We start from the raw sequence: 22,217 nt of genomic DNA, 5'->3' as shown, positions 1-22,217 counted from the left end.
TAATACATGCCACTGGGGGAGTAAGGTGAAGTCATCCCCGATTCCCTCTAGTGGTCATCTTTGGGCACCTTTTTGAGGCTTGGTCATGAAATAAAATGGACCAAGTAAAGTCGACCAGATGCTCATCAGAGACACCCATCTTTTTCCATTATCGGCCGAGGACACCCATCTCTTAAGGATGCCCCAAGTCCCATCTTTGCTATGCCTCCGACATGCCCCCGTGAACTTTGGTCATCCCCGTGACAGACGACAGTTGAGGGCACCCAAAATCGGCTTTCGATTATGCCGATTTGGGTGACCCTGAAAGAAGGACGCCCATCTCCCGATTTGTGTCGGAAGATGGGCGCCCTTCTGTTTCGAAAATGCCCCTGAAAGTGTCAGAAATGTACATAGTGAGCACTTTTTCTTACTTCAGATGAGAGATTGTTCCATTGTTCCATAGGGTGATATGCAAAAAATGTAACCAACTTTAAAAATATACATTCTGAGGAGACGGGAACACTAATGAGCACCCGAAAGTAATCTGGTAAGTCCTTCATGCAGCTCAGAGAGAACATTGTTAAAATTTAAGAATGACAATGTCACCAGAAATTATGTTTATTTATTTATAGCCCTCCTTTATCCAAGGCAGATAACAACCCAACATACGTAATCTACAAATAGAAACATACCAACTACACATGGACACACTACAGAATCAGTTCAGCACTAAATGCAGCAGCATCAATACCAAAAAGCATTACAGATCAATAAGATGGTCCAACAGATAATTCTTCAACATCCTTTTAAAACATGTAATACTCTGCTGAAATTTCAAAGATAAAGGTAACTTGTTCCATTCTTGAGGTCTAGCCACTGTCATGGAGGTAGCAAAGAATGAGGTCAAATTTTGTTGGGTATCTTATATAAGAATTATTCTTTTCAGTGATTCTTGTTTGACAGAGTTAAAAGCTTTTGTGAGGTCAAATCAGCCAAGAGGTTTACATTCTTGACATTTCTTCTGCAGCGGCGGATTAGTTGTGCTTTGATGGCCTAAACACATACTGGGTTTCCAGGAGGAGTTCTTCAGCATGTAAAGGTAGGCAGTTCAAGAAGGTTTTTGCAAGATCCTTCCTGCAATGATCAACAAGTAAATATCAAAATCAGACTTGTTTCCTTTCTTGAAGATTTGTCAATCATGACATTCCTGGGGTCATCTGGGATTTCTTCATTATTCCAGCTATTGAAGATAAGGGCATGAAACTTTGATGTGAGTTTTTCTTCCCTTTCTTTGAAAATTTCAGCATCAGTTGCCTCAGCTCCATGTAACTTGTTGTTCTTCACCTGCTTAGTGATTGTCCTCACCTCATCAAAGTTTGGGGGATTCTGAGTTCATTTGTGACTTGAGATCTCTCATTAATGGCATCTTGATTGAGAAGGTCTTAGAATTGTTTCTCCGATGATTGATAGCTTCCCTTTTCTTGATCAGATCACCTCAACAATTAAATTTCAAAAGAATTGATCGTTGTTTAGCTGCAATAAAAAAATAGAGAGATCATGTATACTGACAGAATGTTGACTGCCCTTCATCTTGTCTTCCTATCATCTGTTCTTTATAACATGGATCCTACTTTGAATTTTTACCTTGGCTTGTTAGTAATAAATGTAGAATTTTTGCTCATTGCTTGTTTATTAATTCTGCCAAACACACAAAACTTTGCACATGTAGTTAGTTGGTCATGCTCAAAATAGTCTTGGTGTTTCCTGATAAAGAATCCAAGTGTCTGTTCATGGACACTAATAATAATGAAGGCATCCCAAGAATTACTAACATTCTCTTGCCATTCTTGGTCTAAATATGCCTGCTTTTCTTTAAAATATTTAGAAAAGAGGTCTCACATACTTGAGTCTTTGAGTCTCTCAACATTCATTTTTCATCTGTTTTTCCACTGCTGTGTAGCCTTTATTTAGGAACCAATTTGAAGGACATGACAGATGACTTGGTGATCAATCCAACACTCATCAGCTTGTGGCATAGCTCAGGAGATATGGACATCTTTGCAGACTTGGACATGAACAATGATATTATCTATCAATATTTCAATTGTTTCTTCTATTTGTTCCTAGCAGCGTACGCTGCTGGTGACAGGTGACAATATCTATATTATGTGCATTTGGTCAGGTGATTGTCATTTTAAATTGGCCTTCCCCACTTCTTTCTTAACCATAATTCTGTTCTAGAGTACCTTTTCTAGTACTTTACCCATATGGAGTGAACAGATTGGACCATGGAGAGGGTTGCTTAGTCACAAATTGTCATGCCCTAGAATCAGGGAGAAGATTGGGGTTTTTTAAACTTTTTTATTTATAACCATTAAAATTTTTACAAGCGATAAAACAACTTGCTGGAAATACAGAGAAAGTAATATGTAGGAATTATTTCAGTCAGGTAATTCTATTCTCGTCCACTAAATAGGGAGAGTGAAACAAGATAAGGAGATCAATTAAACAGTAAACAAAAAAAACCGTGGTATTAACCTGATTATCCCCAGATACTACTCGTCTAATTCATTATTCCACATTGATCATCTGGTTGGCTTCTTCAAGGCATATACGGTGTATAGTCAAATCATTTCATTGAAAAACATACTTATTGTCCAATATTAGTTAGAAATAATAAATCTGATTACATTCTTTCTCTTTTAAAAACCAGAAGTTATTTAACAATACATATACTTAAGTCTCTAATTCAAATCCCACTGGTTAAAGTAATCCCAGTTTTCACAGGCTTCACTCCTTTTAAAGTAATAAAATCAGGGAGAAGATTGTGAGTCCTTATGCAGCCCTCAACTGAGGTAACAATCAGACCTCCAGGCCATTCTTCACCTAATTCAACCACTTTCCCCTGAGAGTTGAGCCCTCAGGTTTGAGCGGCCAGCCGGACTTGAAAGCAGCTCAGGAGCAAAAGAGAAACTGGGAAGGCAAGGCAGATGGTGCACTGGGCAGGTATTAGGTCCAGGCAGGCAGCAGGCAGAGCAGTGACGTGTCCAAGCAGTGGTCACAAGGTAGGTAGCAAGCAGAGCAGTGTTGGGTCTAGGCAGTCACAAGGCAGGCAGTGAACCGAACAGTGTCGGGTCCAGGCAGTGGTCACAATGCAGGCAGCACGTAGAACAGTGTCAGGTCAGGGAAGTGTTCACAAGGCACGCCGTAGTCACACCTCTCCTCAAAAAAACATCACTTGACCCTACCAGTCCCTCCAACTACCGCCCCATCTCCCTCCTACCCTTCCTCTCCAAAATACTTGAGCGTGCTGTTCACAGCCGCTGCCTTGATTTTCTCTCCTCTCATGCCATCCTCGATCCGCTTCAATCCGGTTTTCGCCCTCTACACTCGACAGAAACGGCACTCTCTAAAGTCTGTAATGACCTGTTCCTTGCCAAATCCAGAGGCCACTACTCCATCCTCATCCTCCTTGATCTATCCGCTGCTTTTGATACTGTCAATCATGATTTACTTCTTGCCACACTGTCCTCATTTGGGTTCCAGGGTTCTGTCCTCTCCTGGTTCTCCTCCTATCTCTCCCACCGCACCTTCAAAGTACACTCTCATGGATCTTCCTCCACCCCCATCCTGCTCTCTGTTGGAGTTCCCCAGGGATCTGTCCTTGGACCCCTTCTTTTTTCAATCTACACCTCTTCCCTGAGCTCACTGATCTCATCTCATGGTTTCCAGTATCATCTTTATGCTGATGACACCCAGCTATATCTCTCCACACCAGACATCACCGCGGAGACCCAGGTCAAGGTATCGGCCTGCTTATCCGACATTGCTGCATGGATGTCCAACCGCCACCTGAAACTGAACATGTCCAAGACCGAGCTTATCGTCTTTCCACCAAAACCCACTTCTCCTCTTCCTCCACTCTCTATCTCAGTTGATGGCACCCTCATCCTCCCCGTTTCATCTGCCCGCAACCTCGGAGTCATCTTCGACTCCTCCCTCTCCTTCTCTGCACATATCCAGCAGATAGCCAAGACCTGTCGCTTCTTTCTCTTTAACATCAGCAAAATTCGCCCTTTCCTCTCTGAGCATACCACCCATACTCTCGTCCACGCTCTCATTACCTCTCGCCTTGACTACTGCAACCTACTCCTTACTGGCCTCCCACTTAGCCGTCTATCCCCCCTTCAATCTGTTCAGAACTCTGCTGCACGTCTTATATTCCGCCTGAACCAATATACTCATATCACCCCTCTTCTCAGGTCACTTCACTGGCTTCCAATCAGATACCGCATACAGTTCAAGCTTCTCCTTCTTACCTACAAATGCACTCAGTCTGCAGCCCCTCATTACCTCTCTACCCTCATTTCCCCTTATGTTCCCGCCCGTAACCGCCGCTCACAGGACAAATCCCTCCTCTCAGTTCCCTTCTCCACCACCGCCAACTCCAGGCTCCGCTCATTCTGCCTCGCCTCACCCTATGCTTGGAATAAACTTCCTGAGCCCTTACGCCAAGCCCCCTCTCTACCCATCTTCAAATCCTTGCTCAAAGCCCACCTCTTCAATGTTGCTTTCGGCACCTAACCTTTATACCTTTCAGGAAATCTAGACTGCCCCTATTTGACTGACTGTACATTTGTCCTTTAGATTGTAAGCTCCTTTGAGCAGGGACTGTCTTTCTATGTTAAATTGTACAGCGCTGCGTAACCTTAGTAGCGCTTTAGAAATGTCAAGTAGTAGTAGTAAGGCAGGCAGTATGCAGAGTAGAGTCGGGGCCAGCAGTGGTCACAAGGCAGGCAGCACGCAGAGTAGAGTCAGGTCCAGGCAGGCAGTATGCAGAGTAGAGTCGGGTCCAGGCAGTGGTCACAAAGCAGGCACAGGAATGCTAGAAGAGCAAAAGCTAGAAGCAGCACACCTGAGCAGTAGCTGAGGCCCCGAGGATCATGTGGGGTCCCGGATAAGGAAGGCAGTGCTTCTGATGTCAAAGGAATCTTGGGTGGAAAGGGAGCATGAAGGAAGGACATGAATGGTGGAGCACAAACAGCAGAGGAGCAGCGGAAGTGCAGTCAGCTGGGCAGGGGTCAGAGCGAGCAACGCTGGAAGAAGCATGATCTCAGTCGAGGCGCTGACTGGGTAAGGAGCTGTGACACAATATGGCTGCCAAGTATCAATCCTGCCTTGTCCAAGTGGTATTTGACCTTCTTGTAAACATTTTGTTTTTGCCAAGTCATGGTTAAAAGAGCTTCTAGACCAGGTTGTTCAAGTTCAGTCCTCAAGGACTGCAAATAGACCAGGTTTTCAGGATATGCATAAGAGAGACCTGAATAAAATGGATGTAGTGGGTGTGCAAATCTTTCTCATGCATATTCATTAGGGATATCCTAATTCAGCCCTCGAGGACAAGCCTTGGTCTAGACTTCAGTCCTGCCACTATTGTCATTGGCAAATCAAAGGGCTCAAAGAACATGCTGGAAGATGTTACTTCTATGAAAGGTTCCTTTGCATAACTTCTTTTATTAGTGAGAAACCTCTTATTTAGTTGTTGAGAGAATGAGATTTTGATCTAGTAGCGAAGAGACTGAGATGTTTTAGTGGTCTTGTCCTGCTGCAACCTTTGTCTACCATCACAGTCACTGAGCCAAACATTTTTTTCTCTACCTGTTCCATTGAGGACTTGTAGCACAATGGCTGGGGCTGTCCAGGTTTATTGTAACTGCAACCTGTACTCACCATGTCACCAGACCATCAAATAATATATGTAACTTTATAGGAAAACAATCATTTCCATGTTCTGGTCATGTTACATCCTAGTTCTTTATTGTTCAGAATTGCTCCTGCTTATTTCACAGCTAATTTCCACAGGCTGGGTAGCTGTATAACTCAGCTCCAAACAAAGGGAGATCCAAAATGGTTGGGTAGAAGATGTCTTTGCTAGGCTAACAAATGGTTACAAGCTTTCATGAATATTGAGGCCACTTCCACACGTAATGAAATATATTATCCATTCTACTACTTTTCTGGTTCTCTTTAAACTAAACATATATTCTTTTTTTTTCTGCTGTCATTGAGTGAACTGGCACAATAATTGCTCATAGCTTGTTCTGTTTGAAACATTTTTCACCTTTCTTTCTTTGCTTTTAACCCATTCTTGTAAGTTCACGTCAGTTTTCAATATAAAATGTCAGTTGTGTAAGAGGGACAGTTTCCAAGATGGTGCCCACTACATTGTACCTGCAATGTAAGACTAAACAAACTATTATGAGGGTAATTTCGAGTGACTTAGACTGTGAGGGCAAAAAGCTACTTATTTGCAGTTCATCCAGCTTATAATCGAAAGTGATCGCCGGCCATCTTCTGACACAAATCGGGAGATGGCCAGCGATTTCTTAAAAGCGGCGAAATCGGTATAATGGAAAGCGGCATTTTTGACAGCATCGCCGCTTTCCCGTCGCTTCGCCGGCGAAAGTTCAAGGGGGCGTGTCAGTAGATTAGCGAAGGCGGGACATGGGCAGGCATGGGCGTGGCTACCAGATGGCCGGCTTTCGCCGATAATGGAAAAAAAAAAGCGACGTTAAGCAGTATTTTGTCGGGTTTACTTGGTCCTTTTATTTTCACGACCAAGCCTAAAAAGGTGCCCCAACTGACCAGATGACCACTGGAGGGAATGGGGTATGACCTCCCCATACTCCCCCAGTGGTCACCAATCCCCTTCCAAACTAAAAAAATAAAACTAAAAACCTTTTTTGCCAGCCTGTAGGCCAGCCTCAAAGGCCGTGCCCACCTCCATGACAGCAGAATGTGTTGTATCCTCCGACAGCCTTTCCCTGGTTGCGATGTGGCTCTCGGGTGAGTGTGACATCTTTTCTGTTAGGTGCCCTGCAGAGTCACATTAGCAATGCATTGTGGTGGGTGTAGGGTACTGGGCTCTACTCCCATGGTGCTTTCCCCCCCTGCTAACTGGGTCAGAGTGTGCCCTGTTTTGTTTCCTGTTGTAGTCCATGCGGTGGTGGCCATTTTTGTAAGCCAGTTTTAGTTCCCTTTCCTGTATGAACTGGTGTGCCAAAGTTATACAGCAGCAATAAGTCCTAGAGGCTGTATGCAGGTCCCTGGAGCAATTTTAGTGGGTGCAGTACATTTGTGGGTAGTGGGTTTGGGGGGGGGGGGTGGGGGTCTCAGCTCCCAAAGTAAGGGAGCTATGCACGTGGGAGCTTTCCTGAAGTCCATCGCAGTGACCCCTAGGGTGGCTGGTTGGTGTCCTGGCATGTCAGGGGGGCCAGTGCACTAAAAATGCTGGCTCCTCCTACGGCCAAATGCCTTGAATTTGGCCGGGGTTTGAGAAGGCCGACATAACTTTCCATTATCGCTGAAAAACAAACCCGGCCATCTCAAACCTGACGAACTCCACGGCATTTGGCCGGGCTAAACCGTATTATCGAAAAAAAAAGATGGCCGGCCATCTTTTTCGATAATACGGTTTGGGCCAGCTGTAGTGCCGCCGCCAACATAGATCGCCGGCGATCTATTTGGCCGGCAATGTTCGATTATGCCCCTCCACATGTCTTTCTACAGTACTAACCCAATTCTTGCAGAAATCATAGTAAAACAAACCCACATACACCAGCTCGAGTGCAGGTGTAAATTTATATTTTATAAAGTAGATGTGTAAATCAGGACACCGCCCACGATCCACCCAAACTCATCATGCCTATTTTTATGGATGGAATAATTTGCATGTATTTTGGCATATACATGCATAAATGACTTTATAAGAAAACTCCCATTCTGTTGATTTTGTGCGTATTGACTTCAGATAGGTTTTAAAAGCATTGAGAGTCCAGGCCCTCTGTATGCTTACTTCTGATTATTGTTGTTGGGGTGGGGGTGGAGGAGGGAAGGGGTGAGATTAGTGAAAATTATGATGACTGCTGTTGATCACTTTCCCCCTGTTTACTAAGCCTTGCTAGCGGCTGCTGCGCAGCAATGCTGACACAGCCCATTCAAAGTGAATGGGCTGTGTCAGCATTAGCAGGTGGCTTAATAAACAGAATGGTTTGTTATTACTGTTTCTTTGTCATCAATAAAAATAATTTAAATATAAAAGCATTTCAACCAATTTGTTTGCTTACAACAAACAGGACTTGAGGTGGATTTAAGGAAAGATGCATGTATATTTGAAATGTCATACTTCTATCAATTTAAAATAGTAAGAAGGACATTTTTGAAAGAACATTCAAGTCAGAATTGGGACATCCTGCTCATAATATCCACATTTAAAAAAAAGTTCATCTCGCAGCCATTTTCGAAAAGGAAAAAATGTCAGGACTTCCTGTTGCAGAATATGTGAGGACAACATTCTTGCACTGAAAATGTCCAAAATGAACAGCTATTTTCGAAAATCAAATGTCCAAAATATGAACACCAAACAAGCAGGAACAAAAAAATCTGTCTGGCATCATTTGTACAAAAATGGCCTCACAGATGTCCCCGCAGAGCAGGGTGGAAACCTAGTGGTCAGTGCAATGAACGTTAAACAATGGGATCTAGATACAAATCCCACCTTAATTCCTATTGTGAGCCCTCTAGAAACAGATATAAACCTACTGAAGGTAAAGGTACATCACTACAATAGCCATCACGCTTGCAGGTATCTTAAATTGAGGTACAGTAGGTATTTCTGTGTTCCATGAGGGCTTGCTTATTTTGTACAGAAATAAGAGTTAAAGTGGGAGTTACACCTGGGTCCAATTTGTTCAAAGTCCACTGCACTGACCACTAGGCTACTCCTTATACTTGCTTGCTGTTCTATTAGGACTGGCCATAACACCTGAAGCTGTCATAGAGCCTGGTAGCCACTGTCATTTACACTTCTTAGGGGAGTAGGTGGGTCAGTAACCACTGGGAGCTTAAGGAGGGGTCATGCCGTCATCCCTCCAGGGTACAAAAAGGTGCCTTGATTGAGAAGCTGACAACTGGAGGTCTAGATAAAAACAATTCTTCTGTTCCATTATTGCTGAAAGACATCCTAATTATGGGCCCGCCCAAAACACACCTCATCACATCCCCTTGCTATTTGAACAAACTGGAGTGTAAAACATCCAAATTCTGCCTTTTGAAAATCGCAATTTGGATATTTTTGGCAGATGGACATGCTTTTGGCCTTTTTGAGATATCCATCTGCTTCGAAAATGAGCATCATAAGTATCTTTAATACTCAAAATATTAAATCTTCTTTGTTCTCAAGCAGATCGTAGCTGCTATACTCGCTATTGCTGGGATAGTGATGATGACTTATGCTGATGGATTCCATAGTCATTCCGTCATTGGGATAGCACTTGTTGTGGGATCTGCATCAACATCTGCACTTTATAAGGTAAATATTCAGGAAGACAGAAAAGGCTCGATATTCAGTATCATTCATCTGGGTAGAAACATCTCCTAGCCAGGTAAGGGCCACTCACTAGGGTCCATACCCAGATGTTCAGCAGCATTATCCAGATAATGTCATTGAAAATCATCTCTGGTCATCCTAGCACTATCTGGGTAGTGCTGGGGTGGTCAGCCAAGGTGGAGCTGGAATATATCCAGGTACTGCTGATATTCTGGGCAAGTTAGGACATAAGAAAAAATTAAGTTACACTGAGATATTGAGTGCCAGCCAATACTCAGATACCGATAATGAATATCCGGGCATATACTGAAGTTATCCAAGTTGCACCAATATTCAGCGCTGGTATAGATAACTTTCTGGGCAAATTAGGACAGCAGACAATTATCTGGGTACCAGTTTTAAATTTCATTGACCTTAGATTACTTCTAGCTGCCAAAGTACACCCAGATATTCATTACCAGTATCTGAATGTTTCATAACTTTAAGCGCTGCAGCCAGTATATTAAAGCAATGCTAACTGCTGAGGTTAGATATCAGGGGATCCTTCTGTTGTACTATAAAACCCATTTGTAGGAAATTTTATGGCTCTGATTAACCAGATCAGTGTGAACAATTTGACTGTACCAGGCCCCACAACTGGATGGATGATGAAGTAATAACACCATACACACCGTAAAGATGGTCATAGCGTGCTCAGACTAAAAAGGAAAGCCATCCACGAAGCTACTGGCATTGACAGAAAGAGGCAAAATTATTCATTCATGAGGACAGTGTAAGGAAAAAGGAAGAACTACAGTGTGCAGGCCTGATGGTAGCATCAGGAGGAGCAGGAGGAAGAGCAGGTCACACGTGATTGGAGGAGGAGGGAGAAGAGAGCTGGCCATGTTCAGGGCAGCACACAAAGCAAGAGAAGTGAGAGGAAGTTGGAGAGAAAAGGCCAGGAGATAGAAAGATAAAGGGGAGAGAATTAGGGAAGACAGGGCTGTCGAGAGATACAGCCGGGTCCGAGGCAGAATCCTCCCCCCCACCCGGGCTGCTGCCCCCCCTCACACACACTCACCACTCCCCACACTCGGGCCACTGCCCCCTTACCTTCCTGTGTCTGCTCCTCCCTCATTCTGTCATCTCCTGCTCCTGTGTGCTGGGACCTGGGTTATTGCTTCTGCTCCCTCAAAACCTTGCTGGCCTGGCCTAGGGAATCTTGCCCTCCCCCCCCCCCCCCCTCCTTTGGGCGGTCCTGAGATAAGAGAGGTAAGGGGGAGTCTATGTAGGGTAGGGGGAAGAAGAGGAAAGAAAAGAGGTAGCAGGAAGAGAAGGGGGATGGTAGGAAGGTAGGATGTTGGAAGGAGTTTGGCAGAAAGGGGATGAGACAAAAATAGAAGAATAAAAAATGGGTAAAATCAATGAGGTAAGAAAAAGGGACAAGGACTAAAATAGAGATACAGAAAAGAAATATTGGGCAGAGGAACTCTAGGAAGATTTCTTTAAAACTGGAAAGAGTTGAAACATAAAATGGTAAAGATAAACTGTCCAATATTCAAAAGGGTTTAACCAGGCAGGAGAAGCTCCAGCCATGGCCCGGCTAAACCCTGCTGAGCAACTCAGCACCTGATATTCAGCACCACTTAACCCATTAGTGCCTCTGAATATCACTGCTAACTGGCCACCTCCAGTTAGTAGGGAGGGGGGATGGAGCATGTGTGGAGCACTTACGGTACTTAGTCAGTTAGCAGCAATTTTCAGTCTCGGCTGGTACCCAGTTATCTTCTGGTTGACTGCTGAGACCCAGATTTTCAGTGCCGAGAGCTACACATGTCCTGGCATTGAAAATTCTGACCTTTTCAGGGCCCTAGGCATAGTACATTAAAAAAAGAAAGTTTTTCACAAACACATGGATAGTGTTATTATTATTATTATTTGTTACATTTGTATCCCACATTTCCCCACCTATTTGCAGGCTCAATGTGGTTTACATAGTGCCGTAATGGCGTTCACCAGTTCCGGTATGAACAAATGCAAGGTGTTATTGTGGTAGAATAAGGTTCATGTATGGTAGATACATTGGGGAACTTAGGGAGGAAGAGAGAAGTTGGGGTGTGTCCATTACGATATTTGGGAAGATAAACGGAGGCAAATTTGAAGCAGGAAATTCTCGTGCAGGCAAACGGACTCCTGAAAGCGAACAAGCAGGTTATTTAAAGCATGCAAAAGGAGAATTCTAAACTTAGACAACCTGTAGTTCTGTGGAAGGAGAAAGGAGTTCAATTCAGGCCTTCTTAAGGTGGGTCAGCGTGTTAAAGTCTGAACTCTTTCAGCTCAATTTCTCAGCTCCTCTGGCTGGCTGCTGCCCGCAGCCTCTTTTAAGCCTTCCTTCCCCCTCCCCCCCACCCTTTCTCTCCCCTGTTTTCTTTAACCCTTTCCTTCCCGCTGGCCTGCAGCCCAGTTGTGTGCGGCCTCCCTATTTGGTTTGGCCTCCTCCTTTTGTTGTGTTGCAGGTATTCAGGCTTTTATGGTGGGTTGGTGGGATTTTATTTATTTATTTGTTGCATTTGTATCCCACATTTTCCCACCTATTTGCAGGCTCAATGTGGCTTACATAGTACCGTTAAGGCGTTTGCCCAGTCGGTTGATAACAAATACAAGGTTGTATAGTGATGGAGTGAGGTATATGTGAAGGGTCGGAAGGGATGAAGATTGTGTGTTGTCCAGTACGATCATTAGGCATGCTGTGTTTTGGGATATGCCTTCCATAGTTGTATGCTTAAATAGGAAAAGCTGGATGCAAACATTGATTTGTATTTGAGTCCTTTGCTGCTTGGGTAGTGAAGATTTAGGTATGTTCGTGCTGATCTTATTGTGTTTCTGGTTGGCAGGTCTATACCCTATAATAATTATGGTATTATTATAGGGTATTATTATGGATTAAGAACTGGTTGAAAGATAGGAAGCAGAGAGTAGGATTGCGTGGCCAGTATTCTCAGTGGAGGAGGGTAGTTAGTGGGGTCCCGCAGGGGTCTGTGCTGGGTCCGTTGCTTTTTAATGTATTTATAAATGACCTAGAGATGGGAATAACTAGTGAGGTAATTAAATTCGCCGATGACACAAAATTATTCAGGGTCGTCAAGTCGCAGGAGGAATGTGAACGATTACAGGAGGACCTTGCGAGACTGGGAGAATGGGCGTGCAAGTGGCAGATGAAGTTCAATGTTGACAAGTGCAAAGTGATGCATGTGGGTAAGAGGAACCCGAATTATAGCTACGTCTTGCAAGGTTCCGCGTTAGGAGTTACGGATCAAGAAAGGGATCTGGGTGTCGTCGTCGATGATACGCTGAAACCTTCTGCTCAGTGTGCTGCTGCGGCTAGGAAAGCGAATAGAATGTTGGGTGTTATTAGGAAGGGTATGGAGTCCAGGTGTGCGGATGTTATAATGCCGTTGTATCGCTCCATGGTGCGACCGCACCTGGAGTATTGTGTTCAGTACTGGTCTCCGTATCTCAAAAAAGATATAGTAGAATTGGAAAAGGTACAGCGAAGGGCGACGAAAATGATAGTGGGGATGGGACGACTTTCCTATGAAGAGAGGCTGAGAAGGCTAGGGCTTTTCAGCTTGGAGAAGAGACGGCTGAGGGGAGATATGATAGAAGTGTATAAAATAATGAGTGGAATGGATCGGGTGGATGTGAAGCGATTGTTCACGCTATCCAAAAATACTAGGACTAGAGGGCATGAGTTGAAGCTACAGTGTGGTAAATTTAAAACGAATCGGAGAAATTTTTCTTCACCCAACGTGTAATTAGACTCTGGAATTCGTTGCCGGAGAACGTGGTACGGGCGGTTAGCTTGACTGAGTTTAAAAAGGGGTTAGATAGATTCCTAAAGGACAAGTCCATAGACCGCTATTAAATGGACTTGGAAAAATTCCGCATTTTTAGGTATAACTTGTCTGGAATGTTTTTACGTTTGGGGAGCGTGCCAGGTGCCCTTGACCTGGATTGGCCACTGTCGGTGACAGGATGCTGGGCTAGATGGACCTTTGGTCTTTCCCAGTATGGCACTACTTATGTACTTATGTACTTATGTATCCCGGGGCTTTGCCATAGATAATTTTATGAACCACGGTGCAGATTTTGAAAGCAATACGCTCTTTGATTGGGAGCCAGTTCAGTTTTTCTCGGAGGGGTTTGGCGCTTTCAAAACGTGCTTTTCCAAATATAAGCCTGGCTGCTGTGTTTTGAGTGGTCTGAAGTTTCTTTGTAATTTGTTCCAAGACATTGATTCAAATTTATTGTTGAAACTTGTTGCAGTTCAGAAACAACAAAAATGTGGAAAAGCGTTTTAGAAAAGATATCCAATTCAGAATATGAACATCTAAGTCTGTACACCACATATGAATATTCATTTCACATGCATTTTCTAAAATACATGAGTGATGGAGCTCCAAGTGCTGGTTATGTTCAGCATGAACATCCATTTTACAAACTGAAATGTCCAAAGTATATACAGGGCAAAACAAGGAACGCAGCAGCAGCAGAACATCCATATTATAAAATGGCCATAGACTCACAGAATAATGTAAGGTGTTACTATTGGAATTACGGTTTGAGTTTAATGTAACATGCTGACTATTGTTTCTTTCGGTGAACATGGCAAAAGTGAAGGTAGTAAGGGGGGAGGGGGATAAGATAGGGTACTGTTATAAAAACAAAAACTGATGATAGCAACTTAAGATTAATGTACATAAGAACGATAGCTTTATAATTTGTTATGTATGTACTCTAATGGATGTGTTTCCAGGTGGAATCATCAATAAAAATGTTGACACATAAAATGGCCATAGACATCCATATGCAAGAATAGCCTAGTAGTTGCAGCAGCTGGATTGGTTGAAATCTCACTGTAGCTGTTTGTAATTTTCTTTTGTTTTTGTTTTTTGTTAATTGTGAGCCCTCCCCCCGAAACAGGAAAATTCTTAACTGTGACTTCCCTAATTCTATCCAGTGGAAAATTGCAACTTTCTGTAACCTGGACATGCCGAGTTCCAGGTCTAATTATAGTCATCCATCTTTTTGGACGTGGATGTCCCTTCCCCTTCTGCTATCGTAGTTGGATGTCCAGGTTCTGGCCCCTCCTTAGTCCTATAGAAAACACATTCATACCATGCCCCCTTGCCATATGGACAAGCCAAGAATTCCATATCTTGGCTTTATAAAATCGGATTTGGACATCCATGCAATATGGAAGTCTAAGTGCCAGTTTTCAGACGGCTAAAACAAAATAGAGTTTCTAAAATAAGCACCTCTACTGAGTTCATGGCACACCTTAAACTTCAACACTGTTAGCCAGAATGCTGAATAACTTTGTGCCTCTGGGTCTTCACACAACTTCAGGTGCTTTCTCAAGCTAGATCTGCCTCCTTCCCTTGGTGCTTTACAGGCAAGAGACACCACTTAGGCCCAAATTTGTGTTTCCCATGCTGCTAAAGGTTACTAGAAACTGTGTATCTGTCTCCATGCTGTGTGTATCTGTCTCCATGCTGTTCCTCCCATGTCCTCCTCCTTGGGATTAGCTACAGGAAGAGCTGGTGCAGTAAGATCCAAGTTGTCCAAGGATTCTTCTCCCTGGGATATCTCTTCAGCTGAAACACTTAGGGATTCTTCTCTGTTACCCAAACTGCAATTAGCAGAATGCTACTCTCACTTTTCCTTCAGACACTCTTTTCAGATCTGCTTTTGGAATAGGACACAGATGTAGAGAGCTTAGGTCAAATTATCAAGCTCCCACTCCCCTCTCTCCTTCCTTCTCTCCCAAACAACCTCATAATTTCTCCTTGTAAACCCTGGGATGTACTAACTGGGTCCTTCCCATCTATCAAACATCCAGTAAATTCTCTTTCATCACACTCTGGAATAATGGTACTTTGGGGTGCCCTCATAGTGAGAGCATAGTGTTAGGAAGGTAGATCAGGGGGCAAAACAAAAACAAAACAAATCAAGAATCTGAGGAATGATCAAAGATTGGAAATATAAAAAAAGAAAAAGAAACATGGCATTACAGAACAGTTGATGAAGAAAAAAGCCCAAAAATATAAGTTAGAAAATATCTAGCTGTCCAGTTTCATTGTCAGAGCAAATCTGTAAAACATAGTGGAAATTTTGCTTTCTCTTCAGTGCTTTGCAAATATGGATGTTCTGTGCTTATAGGGGTGTGCAGGGAAAATAATTTTGATTTGGTTTGATTTGGTCAGTTATCCATTTGGTTTATCTTTGGACTCAGAATTAATTGGATCATTTGTGCCCACTAAAATGAATTGGGAAGCGGTTTTGCACTACAGCTGTAGATTTTCCATCCATTTTAAATCGAACTTCATTAAATCTAGCTGGTGTAGGCTTCTGCCATAGTGGCAGCAGCAAGGGCAAAGGGCACTAACAGTGACATAAAGACCACAAACCATTGTGAGAGGGCAAAGTGGCACAAAGGGTGAAATGAAGCACCAATGTTGGTGACTCTTAAATCTTTGAAGTCAACTACTCAGTCACATTCACTTCCAATCTGCATTTCTATGTGGAAAAAAAACATGGCCACGCCAAACATAGGCACACCCTCACAAAAATTTTAGTAAGATCAGTCAGTCATACAGCACATTGTCCATTTAAGAATTCTGATATTTATATCATCTCCAAGATACTTGAACGTGCCGTTCATAGCCGTTGCCTTGATTTTCTCTCCTCTCATGCCATCCTCGTTCCGCTTCAATCCGGCTTTCGCCCCCTTCACTCAACAGAAACGGCACTATCTAAAGTCTGCAATGACCTGTTCCTTGCCAAATCCAAAGGCCACTATTCCATCCTCATCCTCCTCAACCTATCCACCACTTTTGACACTGTCACAATCTACTTCTTGCCACACTATCCTCATTTGGGTTCCAGGGCTCTGTCCTCTCCTGGTTCTCCTCTTATCTCTCCCACCGTACCTTCAGAGTACATTCTCATGGTTCTTCCTCCACCCCCATCCCGCTCTCTGTTGGAGTTCCTCAGGGATCTGTCCTTGGTCCCCTTGTTTTTTCAATCTACATCTCTTCCCTGGGCTCCCTGATCTCATCTCACGGTTTCCAATATCATCTTTATGCCGACGACACCCAGCTTTAACTCTCCACACCAGACATCACTGCGGAAACCCAGGCCAAGGTATCGGCCTGCCTATCTGACATTGCTGCCTGGATGTCCAACCGCCACCTGAAACTGAACATGGCCAAGACCGAGCTTATTGTCTTCCCACCCAAACCCACTTCTCCTCTCCCTCAACTCTCTATCTCAGTTGATAACACCCTCATCCTCCCCGTCTCATCTGCCCGCAACCTCGGAGTCATCTTCGACTCCTCTCTCTCCTTCTCTGCGCATATCCAGCAGATAGCCAAGACCTGTTGCTTCTTCCTCTATAACATTAGCAAAATTTGCCCTTTCCTCTCTGAGCACACCACCCGAACTCTCGTCCACTCTCTCATTCTTGACTACTGTAACCTACTCCTCACTGGCCTCCCACTTAGCCATCTATCCCCCCTTCATTCCATTCAGAACTCTGCTGCACGTCTTATCTTCTGCCTGGACCGATATACTCATATCACCCCTCTCCTCAAGTCACTTCACTGGCTTCCGATTAGGTACTGCATACCGTTCAAGCTTCTCCTACTAACCTACAAATGCACTCGATCTGCAGCCCCTCCCTACCTCTCTACCCTCATCTCCCCCTATGTTCCTACCCATACCCTCTGTTCTCAAGACAAATCCCTCCTTTCAGTACCCTTCTCCACCACCGCCAACTCCAGGCTCCGCCCTTTCTGCCTCGCCTCACCCCATGCTTGGAATAAACTCCCTGAGCCCATTCGCCAGGCCCCCTCCCTACCCATCTTCAAATCCTTTCTCAAAGCCCACCTCTTCAATGTCGCCTTCCACCTACCTCTATTCAGGAAATCTAGACTGCCCAAACTTGACATTTTGTCCTTTAGATTGTAAGCTCCTTTGAGCAGGGACTGTCCTTCTTTGCTAAATTGTACAGCGCTGCGTAACCCTAGTAGCGCTCTAGAAATGTTAAGTAGTAGTAGTAGTATAAGGTGCAACTTTTAAGCTATAAGGCCAATATTGAAAAGATCTAGGCACCTATCACAGGGGCTTGTTTATTAAGTTGCAGCAATGCTTGTTAAACACAAAAGTGTTTAATCTGCATTAAAACAATGCTATTAGATGTTATCAGTAAACTTGCCCAATGTGTGAAAACCCCTTTACCCCTTCTTTACTCAGCACATCACTGTAGCAACACTCATGGAAGCCCCATCCCCCCAGTATTGCAAAAAAGACCTTAATGCTTCCTCAGTTCCCACACCTCCTCCCTATACCTTTCCTTACCTTCAAGAGCCCATGGGTCCTAATGGGGCAGAAGTAATACCAAATGGTTTGTGCCCCACCAGTTCCAGAATTCAAAATGGTATCCACTGACCCCCCCCCCCCCCCCCCTCTTTGCTTGTCAGGTGTGAGTTCTGATATGGTTGGGAAATCTTCCCTCCACCCCCCCCCCCCCCCCCCACAAAAAAATAAAATAAATAAAAGGAGAGTAGGAATCTGCTGGGTCAAAAGAGATTATGTTAATTAGCAAAGAATTTGAAAGGGAATTAAACATACTAACTAGGTGAACTGAAAAAGTATGGTTACACATATTATAGTGGATGTGATCATAAGCAGTTGTGGAGAAGAACATTTATTATTTCTGATTTATTCAAAATGTTTAGAACTGCAGTACTTATGCATACTTTTATTTTGATTTCTTGTTTTGCAGGTGTTGTTTAAACTTCTCCTGGGCAGTGCTAAATTTGGAGAGGCTGCATTATTTTTGACAATTTTAGGGGTTTTTAATGTCCTTTTCATCACTTGTATCCCGGTGATCCTTTATTTTACCAAAGTGGAACACTGGAGCTCCTTTGATGCTGTTCCATGGGGAAACCTTTGTGGGTTTGCGGTGCTTTTATTGAGTAAGTAATATGTTAACAAAAACAAACATATTGGAAGACATTATAAGACATTCATTTTCCTGTAGTAAGATATTGTTTCTTAAAACCTTACTATTTGTTGGGGCTGTAATGTTGAGATGAATGCCTGACTTCTGAGTAGGAGAATTACACTCTAGTCAGCAAGATACTGCTCATGGTGCTGTCAATGAAAATCTGCTGTGTATAATTCTTACCAATCTAACATGAAGAAATTCTCAGAAGTTTGTAATATAATGATAATACTAATTTATTATTAGTACAACAAATATAGATGATTATATTTATATGTTACACTATAATATTTTTCCTCTTTAGTTATACTCACACAGCCATTAGTCTTTTGCCTCTGTGCGTCACGTAGAAGCATTCACCCTTTCACCCCCCCCCCCCCCCTTGCTGGTCTTAACTTATAAGAAATACACACATAGGCAGTTTGCTCATTGGGTCAGCCTGCCTTGCATAGCAGTGGAAACAGAAATTGCACAAACAATGGGCCTCTTGTACCAAACCACGCTAACGATTCCTGGCTCGGTAATGCAGATCACTTTGAATGGGGGGGGGGGGGGGGGGGCGAAAGCAGCAGAAACCCAGGAATGAAGAGTAGGTTTGGACATAGGCATTCCTGAACATAGGTTACAAACACCTGAGAACTTGCTCACAGGTCCTTTGTTACATGAAGATAACAGAGTAGAGCTCTTCTACAATCGAGGGAGTATAGACTTTCTTCCAATGAATTATGACTAGGGCCTGGAAAAAAGTAATAAAATTTGAAGATCTGAAATGACTTTAGGGAGGAATCTGGATTGCGCAGGATGACTTTTTTTTTAACTTAGATTTTATTATCAATTTTAGTTAACAGTATACCTGGTACTTCCCACAATTAGTAAGATATCTATAGTCTAACATCGGCAAGTAAAACTCTCTATTAAATTTAAGTATTAATTGTGAGGAAAAGACAAAATAAACTGTATATACTTTCATATTGAAGAACAAGAGCTATAAACCAACCAAAATCCCTGAACCTGCCCCATGGTAAAGCAAAAATCAAATTAGATAAGATTTAGAGTATCCCAAAGGAACCCCAACCAGAACAGAAGACATAATTCTGCTGGAAGCCAAAGCACAGAAATACAACAATAATATGTAGACTCAAATATTTACAAAAAGTCTAGTTCATTTGAGAATAATACTATTCTTATATTTTATTAGATTTTGTTAGTCTACCATGTTTCTGGCAGTCAGTATACTCAAATAATATGCATCCCACATGGCAGTCCACAGATGAGATGGCTTTGGCAGATCTTTAGACTACTAGCACCTTGCCACCTCCCAGTGGATTACAGCAGTACATGATAGGAGCATCCAAACAATGTCCAGAAGGATGGCATCAGGTGGCAAAGGTAACAAGAAAAACGTGGGGCTAGCTGCTTATAGGCATTGTAAATACTGTAGAGAAAACCTGGGCACACCCCTCCTACAGTTATATGTCAGCCTGTGGCCATTACCACCTGAGCACCAAATATGCGTATAAGTACTCTTCTTGCTGCACTCTCTCCAACACAGACTCCTCCAGGAAGGAAAGATTCAAGCTAATCTAGAGAGTGACATGTAACACCTTTTTGAAGATTTTACCCGTTCTCTACCATATTTGCTGAAATAGAAATTTTAAAAGTGTTTCTATATATAATAGACTACCCCGAATCAGAAATGGGGAACCCCATGTCTCTCTCCAAATGCTGAATGTGCTTTGGTCTTAGCATAGAGAAGACCTTAGGTCCAAGTAAGTCATATAAAGACAACTGTAGTGCATGTTTGAAGAGACAATATTGGCATCTGACTCCTCTTGAATCCTGCCTGCTGCAGTTAGAATAAGACATTGAAGAGCATTTCTGAGGAGAGACTTTGCTACATGTGCATGTTTCAAATGTTTAAATTTCTTTTGCTGCTTCCCCACCTGCTTGTTAGCTGGGCAGCCTTAGGAGTCAATTTAGGCAGTTTTGCTGTTGTTTTTCAGTGTTTAATTTTTGACCCTATGTTTGCCTGTAGCTGGGCAGTTTGGAATGCAAACCACAAAAAATGGCGGAAGATGAACCAAAACAGACCAGAAAAACCATAAGGAGTAAGAGCACCAGAAAAGTTTAATAGGACCCTACACGGTCCGTGTTTCGGCCAACAGGCCTTCCTCAGGGGTCTAAAATGAAACAAAACAAACAAATTAACATATGTACAACTTAAATGTGAAAGAACAAATGTTCCAAAATTAAAAGCATTAAAAATACAAAATCAAAAACAAGGTTACAAACAAATTCAGATTAAAAACTAATCAAAAATATCAAGAAAATGCCAAAACACATAAACACACATCACAGACATACTAAGAGCCATATGGTAAAAACAAATTATGCCATGTAAAATGTAAAAAACATATTGGTAACCAATATGTTTTTTACATTTTACATGGCATAATTTGTTTTTACCATATGGCTCTGATACTTTTAGTATGTCTGTGATGTGTGTTTATGTGTTTTGGCATTTTCTTGATATTTTTGATTAGTTTTTAATCTGAATTTGTTTGTAACCTTGTTTTTGATTTTGTATTTTTAATGCTTTTAATTTTGGAACATTTGTTCTTTCACATTTAAGTTGTACATATGTTAATTTGTTTGTTTTGTTTCATTTTAGACCCCTGAGGAAGGCCTGTTGGCCGAAACACGGACCGTGTAGGGTCCTATTAAACTTTTCTGGTGCTCTTACTCCTTATGGTTTTTCTGGTCTGTTTTGGTTCATCTTCCGCCATTTTTTGTGGTTTGTGTTTGATTTTACGGGAGATTTGGACTTTCCTTTTGTCAGTTTGGAATGCAACAGTGATTCTGGGGCAGAGCATTTTTAACTGCTAGGGCATAGGATGATATCAGGAAGGTTTGCACTTTTATTAGATATTTTATGATACTGCATGAAGAAATGTGATTTTGGACTCAGCTCATACCTTTCTTATGAATAGCTCAAGGCAAGTTACATTCAGGTACATGAAGTATGTTCCCGTCTCCAGAGGATTTACTATCTAAGGGACCCTTTTACAAAGTGGCGGTAAAACTATTGCACATGTAATGCGAAGCAAAACAACACTACTGCAGGGCGTGCCCAGGTGCCCGGCAGTAGTTCTGAGTTTGCTGTGCGCTGTTTCCCACACTAGAAAATCATTTTGATTTTCTTGTGCAGGTGACAGGGAGTAGGTGTTCCTGGTGGTAATAGGGCAGCGCGGCACATAGCCGCATACTGCCCGATTAGCACACGAGTAGTACGTGAGCCCTTACCACCTACTAAATAGGAAGCGGTAAGCGCTCAGGTGGTAATGGCCATGTGCTAATTTGGAAATTAGTGTGTGGTCATTAATGGCGCTAAAAAATGGTACGGAGCATGCAGGAAACCCACACACTAAACCTGCCACTTTTTAGTAAGGCTTGGTAAAAGGACCCTAACACAACCCCCCTTTACAAAGCTATGCTAGCAGCTGCCACGTGGCAATGTCAACACAGCCCATTCACCTCTGCCTTAGAAAAAGGTTCTTTGCAAAAGTCTTTTACAGCTGCTTCTCCCTCTGGATTCCAGTTCCATTTAGTTAAAGTTTCTCAGGGAGCTGGGCTCCATGAGCATGCAGGAATGCAGTTCTGGTTGCTGGTCCCTGCCCTGATGGGATAATTACCGAGATTTCCTTTTGTAATGCATCTCCTGGATATATGATTTCCACTGCTCCTCCCCTTATTTCTCCTGTGAAGGCTAAACTGGTCCCTGTTCCAGATTCTTCTGGAATC

The 22,217-nt window shown here is 42.9% G+C and overlaps 1 protein-coding gene across 3 annotated transcripts in view; it reads left to right on the top strand.

Annotated features, from left to right (window-relative positions):
* The window catches only part of SLC35F3 (solute carrier family 35 member F3), a 416,478-nt gene that overhangs the window by 373,842 nt on the left and 20,419 nt on the right, over positions 1-22,217 (top strand). For all 3 annotated transcript variants that reach the window (XM_030198124.1, XM_030198125.1, XM_030198126.1), the window contains 2 exons: positions 9,224-9,349; positions 18,195-18,387. In XM_030198124.1, the coding sequence (XP_030053984.1) occupies positions 9,224-9,349; positions 18,195-18,387 (319 nt within the window). The remainder of the gene's footprint in view (positions 1-9,223; positions 9,350-18,194; positions 18,388-22,217) is intronic.

The sequence above is a fragment of the Microcaecilia unicolor genome, chromosome 3 (assembly GCF_901765095.1).
Source record: "Microcaecilia unicolor chromosome 3, aMicUni1.1, whole genome shotgun sequence".
Taxonomy (NCBI): Eukaryota; Metazoa; Chordata; class Amphibia; order Gymnophiona; family Siphonopidae; genus Microcaecilia; species Microcaecilia unicolor.
The sequence above is the reverse complement of the archived record's forward strand: the minus strand, read 5'-3'. Positions and strand labels throughout refer to the sequence as shown.